Raw genomic sequence first — 6,742 nt, 5'->3', positions numbered from 1 at the left:
CTCGGATCATCTAAAGTAAAATTTTTCTCTTTTGAAAGCATCCTGTTTTTCCCCTCACATACATTTTGTACTTGTAATTTCTTATTTTTGTCCTAACTTCTCCCCCGCATAGGGGAGGTCACAAACATCGTTCCTTTTTTCCTCTTTGTGCTAAACCTCTAGCACAATGGCCGACAAAGAAGGTGAGCAGGGGAAATTTGGCCCATTATTGAATAGATGTCATCAGATGTTTCCATTATCCACTGGAATTCCTCCTGTTCCCCAGTGGTTATCATGCCAGCTTTTGCTTCTGACTTATCAGCTGTGTGACCCTAGAAAAAGTTCATGTCCTCTCTGGGCCTCAAGTTTTTCATCCATTAAATAATGATGCTATAATAATGAATGCCAAAATGTTTTAAAATGTTATTCAGCAGAAGAACCTTCCTCAGAAAGAAATATGTGAACGAGAACTCTGATTCCTAAAGCAAAGGAAAGCTGAGCATCTTTGCTGAGAACAGCGCGGACAGCCCCAGGGCCCTCCACGCTCACCCGCATCCCTCCCTCCCCCAGCCCCAAGGGAAGCTGGTAGGAAGTTACATGGTCTCCGTGGCCCCTAGATGTGTTACTAAGGGCACTAATGAGGCACACTTAGCTGCAGAGGAGGCACCGGGCCAAATTCCCCTCATTTTTTTAATTCCCTCAGCCACTCTATGAAGTATATACTATCTTTCATCACATAGAGAATGAAAAGCAACTTCATGATGTTAAGATAGAAAACTATTCAAGAACTCACAGATTGGAAGATGTACAACTGGGGTTTAAACACTGTTGTTCAACCCGCTGAATACAAATAATTGATGTTTCAGAGGTAGATGAGCTCGCATTTTCTAACATTCGAAGTAGGGAAGCTCAAATTAATGTCTGAGATATTTACTTGAATTTGCATGACCGATGAAAGCAGAATTAAAAACTGCCTGGATCAAGACCACCAGTTCCTTGTCTAAGGGCTATGCCGAAGGCAGCGTGGCTTCTTCTATTGTCACGCCTCTCTCTGAGACCTGTCAGTCTAGGTAGCGCTTGATGCCTATGAGACTCCGCAAAGTGGAACCCAGTGTATAATGTTAAAAAGTTGATATCAAACAATTTCAAAATTGTTTTGACAACCCAGGAAACACCAGCATAGCTGGAACATTATGACTTCTATTTTTATCAACAAAAAGTACCAGTGTTTGGATGCAACTCTTGAAAGATTCAAGTAGATAATTCTGACACATCAAAGCCTTAAAGCTATGCCTCTAACCCAACATTAAATAACTAATTTTAGTAAAACTATATTGTATGCTTAGTGTAGGTTAATGCTGAAAGATATTTGGAAATATGTTTCCTTTAAAAGTTGCAAAGTAGTTAAAACAATGAACTCAGGGTGTTTGAGTTTGTGCATCTTGGTGGGGAGGGATATAGGCTTGTTGTTGATATTTCTGAAATCTAGATTTTTTTTTTTTTTTCTAGACAGGGCCTAGCCCTGTCACCCAGGCTGGTGTGTAGTGGCACTATCATGGCTCACTGCAGCCTCAAACCCAAACCCCTAGGTTTAAATAATCCTCTCCCCTCAACCTCCCAAGGGACTGGGACTACAGGGCACATCACCATGCCCAGCTAATGGAATATTTTACAAATTAGTTTTTAGTAAACATGCATCTATTGGAATATTGTGTTTCCTGCTTATAGAAATGGTTTGAACTCCAGTGCCACAAAGCTTGCTGCCATGCCACCAGTCTAACTAGAGTTCATAAAAAAAAATACTCTGACCTTTCAACATGCCCACTACTCAGTTTGTGTTTCTATTATTGTGTGTGTGTGTGTGTGTGTATTTTTGTTTGTTTGTTTTTGAGACAGAGTCTTTCTCCGTTGTCCAGGCTGGAGTGCAGTGGCTCAATTTCGGCTCACTGCAACCTCCACCTCCTGGGTTCAAGCATTTCTCGTGCCTCAGCTTCCTGAGTAGCTGAGATTACAGGCGTGTGCCACCATGCCCGGCTAATTTTTTTGTATTTTTAGTAGAGGTGAGGTTTTGCCGCATTGGTCAGGCTGGTCTTGAACTCCTGACCTCAAGTGATCCACCCGCCACAGCCTCCCTGTGCTGGGATTACAGGTGTAAGCCACCATACCAGCCTGTGTTTCTATTATTAATGCATTAGATTTTGAAAATCTGGGGAGAAAATAAACTGACTTTATGAACTCATGGGAAAGATTATACTTTGCGAAATATCCACTAATATCAGAAAAGATAGTCCTAAATTTAGTTTTATTAAAAATGTTTAGTATTTTTTACACTACATTTACTAGATAAGCAGAAATATTTATGTTCAAATTATTTAGCAATGGTATATACTATTAATAATATATAATACAGATACAAATACAAAATGCAAATATAGAATACATACATGAATACAAATGATAATTATTAAAACTTTACTAGGAGTATCAAAGAGCTCAGATTGATAAGAATATTCTTATTCTTTTGCTCCTTTGTGTGTGATATTAAAAAAACACTCCTACTATATTACGTCAAATGGCTACTTTTCTGAGCATATTCTGTGTACGTAAAATTAAAATTGCACATTTCTAATTTGAAAATAATGGATTTTCATTTAATTGAAGAATCCAAATTTATCTTTTTTATTTGAAATGTTGCATAGTCTTTAAACTTTCATGGCATATTAAATTGAATAGGAAAGCTTTTTTTGTGACAGTTATTTTAATCTCATAGCTACCTTAATCTTAAAAGTAATGTAGAGCAGAATAGAAAGATCTGGAGTCTACCTTTAAAACCTGGCCTCGTCTTACATGAACGCAGAATCTAAATTCCATACACATTTCTTCCTTACCATGCCAACAATGGTAACATGAAAAGTTTTGCTTTAGCTTAGGGAACACTGCAAACATATGAGGTGTTCCGCTGCCTATCTTTCAGAGGACTGAGAACAGTACAGAGCTGTCTCAATTATCAGTAGGGAATAAGAAGAGTTAGCATGCTGAACTCATCTTGACAGACCTAATGCCTGGGCTGTCAGACAGGGTGTGTGCACCTGCACGCTGGGGAGTATAGCACAAAAATTCTCATCTGAATACATTGCTCTGTGGCTTTGGATTCCTTTTTTTCTTTTTCATTGAACCATTTCATCTTTTAATAACAGTTCCTAACTCAGGTTGTCTTCAAATTGTTGATAGGTAATTGAAAGTGGAACATCCAACTGTGAAGAAAGTTGATTGGAAAGCAGTTAGAATTGATCATACTTTCTGTTCTTCCCCAGGTCAAGCTAATGCCTCCTGCCCCAAACGATGACCTGGCAACGCTCAGCGAGCTCAATGATGGCAGCCTGCTCTATGAGATTCAGAAGCGCTTTGGAAACAATCAGATCTATGTGAGTGCCCTGGAGATTGCCTTTTGAACTGCTTTTGTCTTGCTGCATGTTTTTATCACCCTTCAGTGCTTCAAATGTTGCAAGTAAAGGGCTCACTGGAGCTTCTGGTCATGGTGATAGCTTAAGTTGAATTTTTCAAGGTGAGTTTAGCTTCATTCTGGCTCAGTTATAAAGCCAATTCAGCACAGTTCCAAATTTTGGAGTTAAGTATAAACTAATACCCTGCGGACAGACACAAGTACTGCTATTAAACTTTCCTGTTGTCATGATTGCTGTGGAAGATCTTGCTAGAACCAGCAGGATCTGCATATGACTTATAAAATTGCTGTCTGTCTCCTCTACTTTTCTTGAACCTGCTAGATCAGGAACAGGAAGCGAAAGAGCATACATTGACTATGCATGTACGACTGCCTCTCTATTTGCATGAGAAGAGACTGTTGTGGCTCAGCATTGCCAGGAAATGTCTTTGTAAAGTTAATAATTTATGCACAGATTCCTGATAGTAGAATCCAAAAATATTACTCAAACGACAGCATGGAGAATTTATTTACTGTGGTTCTATCCTCATTTGTGTGTTACTTTCCCAACACTGATAACAGTTTAGACACCTTGTAATATCAAAATCAATCTCTTTCTCTTTTTCTCTCCTACTCTCTGGTTTTGTTATATTCTACACAGAGCACAGAGCAATTCAATCAGAATGTCTATAAAGAAATCTGATTATGCATATACCTGCTGTCCCTTTTTGATAATACTTTTGTTTTCTAGTCTACTGAGAAACTGATTAAGTAATTTTCATGTAAATGTGAAGTCTGAGATTTCCTTACAAGTAATAAATTGTCAAATGCTGATTAGCCTATGAAAATGCAATGTAGCATCGTAATGCTTAGATAAATTGCCTGCCACTGTAAATACACTTAAAATTAAATACTTCTGTCAAAATTAATGAAATCATGTCATTGGCATAAAGTGGTAAGAGCTGATTACTTTGGTCTCTGTTATCACCCTGTTACTTTTGTAAAGTGTGTATTTTTATTCCATTATTTCATCTTTTTCCCAGTATTGCGTTGATTTTTTTTTTTTACTCGTAATTATGGAAGCCTAGAAGACCATTGCTTAAATTGTTTTGTCTTTCTTTACCCATTTGTGCCTTTAAAGTGACATTTCATCTAAATATGCATTTATTCTGGTTCTCTCCACCCCGGTGGTAAGCACCCTCATCAAAGCCATTACCTTCCCTTCTCTAACAACCTACTAACTTTCTAGGGGAGGCTTCATCATTCTTTTTCAATCCAATCTCACAATGAACTAGAGTAATTTTTATAAAGCACAAATGTAATCTCAAAGCTCCCAGTCTTGAATCTTCTCTATGGCCCACCACTTTTCATGGGAAAAAGACCACAACCCTTATTCCAGAGACTAGAATCCTCGTAATCTGCCCCAAACAGTCACTGAGGACTCTTTCTCACTTATATCTAAATTACTTATCACCTGCCTTCCTGCATCAAGGACTTTCCTTAGACTGTTTCTCTGTTTGTTTATTTCCCCTAGAGTTATATTTCTACTCCATAAAATAGTTAGCTTTATAAACTCCCACTCAAATAGTACCCACTCTTTAAGTAAACCTTCCCAGAGCTTCTAGATTACATCATCATGGACTATCTATCTTTAGAGAATTTATCACAGTTTGTTATTCTGTAACTCATTGATAGTTTGTTAACATCTGGTTCTTGGGCTGCTCAAAAGCCAAACACCAGAGACGAGGTTGATGGGAGGAAAAGTAGGTTTATTTGGAAAGCCAGCAAAACTGAGAAGAAGGTAAACTAGTGTTCTAATGTACCTTCTCCAATTTTTCAGGCTGGCCAGAGAGTGTTTATGGGAGGGACATATACAGAAGAGGAGGGTGTTGGTATCAAAAGGTGGATAAGGACTATAGACATCTGGGGACCAGGGAGGGTCTAAGGAGTTGGGAACTTTGTCCTTGTCAGGCTACAACTTTCCTGGAAATCTTTAATAAAACATAGTTGCTTATGCACTTCTCCTTTAATCCCAGAGTAAAAACTATACAATTGCTATTTTTCCATTATTATCTCAGTGCTTTAAGATGATCCTAGCCCATGTATAAGAATAGGTAAAGCCGCTTAACAAAATGGAGTTAGCTATGTGAGTTTTTCTGCTGTTTCCCTCTTAAACAGTAAATACTTCCTACATTTTTATCAAACTCCTGCCTCTAGCTCCTCCACACAGTGGACTATCTTCTTAAATAATTTGTTTTCTAGTCAGTTCCTCTCTCTTGATCACCTGAACTATTTATACTACTCTCTGCTTTCCTAATGTTCATATAACATAAATTTGCCACTGTGTGAGGCATGGGTTTCTTCTGCTCAATTCCTAAAATACAGAAAAGCTCAATCGATTAGGATCAATTTCATAATAGGAATGTTGTACATTATGGTGTCTGAAATCACCTCTAATGGGTAGACAAGCAATTTAAACATCATGGATTAAACGGAAATATGTGCTTCCCAATGTGTTGTCTGCGGATGAGTAGGTATATGAATTTTTTATGACCAGTGTGTAATGGAAATAAGTGTTTTTATAGAAATTCTTCCAGCAGTCTGTTGGTTTAATCCCTATCTGTTGCAGTTAATAAGAATCAGAGCTTGAACTTCATATGTCTTTTAATCACATTTTTTAGTAATTCTTTTTATTATGTTTTACAAAGGTATCAGTCCATGATTAATTGGAACTAAAAGCAAGTGATCCTTCCCCACAAACAGAAAATCACTAGTTTGGTAGAAATCTCAAAATTCCAATACCCGAATGTGGTCATTTGAGCTCTTCCAACCTTCACGTCTCATGGCCTTTCCACCCTGGTTCATGACAGTCCCACTCTTGTCGCTTCTTGGGCCAATGCACTTAGTGAGACTGTTGATGCTGGTTTTCCTTCCACACCCCACATCTGATTTCCCTGCAAATGTCACCAGCCCTACCTTCAAGTTATACACAGAAGACCACCCCTACTGCTGCCTCCAGGCACATATCTTCCTACAGCAATTGCATTTTGCACTTGCATTTTGGTTTTTGTTTTTTGTTTTTATTATTTATTTTTTATTATACTTTAAGTTCTAGGTTACATGTGCACAATGTGCAAGTTTGTTACATATGTATACATGCGCCATTTTGGTGTGCTGCACCCATTAACTCATCATTTACATTGGGTATATCTCCTAATGCTATCCCTTCCCCTTCCCCCCACCCCACAACAGGCCCTGATGTGTGATGCTCCCCTTCCTGTGTCCAAGTGTTATTGTTCAATTCCCACCTATGAGTGAGAA

At 38.3% G+C, this 6,742-nt stretch overlaps 1 protein-coding gene across 2 annotated transcripts in view; it reads left to right on the top strand.

Annotated features, from left to right (window-relative positions):
- MYO16 (myosin XVI) overlaps positions 1–6,742 on the top strand; it is a 655,611-nt gene that overhangs the window by 278,833 nt on the left and 370,036 nt on the right. For both annotated transcript variants that reach the window (XM_011966244.1, XM_011966243.1), the window contains exon 11: positions 3,294–3,404. In XM_011966244.1, coding sequence (XP_011821634.1) covers positions 3,294–3,404 — 111 coding nt within the window. The remainder of the gene's footprint in view (positions 1–3,293; positions 3,405–6,742) is intronic.

Source organism: Mandrillus leucophaeus, unplaced genomic scaffold, assembly GCF_000951045.1.
Source record: "Mandrillus leucophaeus isolate KB7577 unplaced genomic scaffold, Mleu.le_1.0 Scaffold750, whole genome shotgun sequence".
Classification (NCBI taxonomy): domain Eukaryota; kingdom Metazoa; phylum Chordata; class Mammalia; order Primates; family Cercopithecidae; genus Mandrillus; species Mandrillus leucophaeus.
The sequence above is the reverse complement of the archived record's forward strand: the minus strand, read 5'-3'. Positions and strand labels throughout refer to the sequence as shown.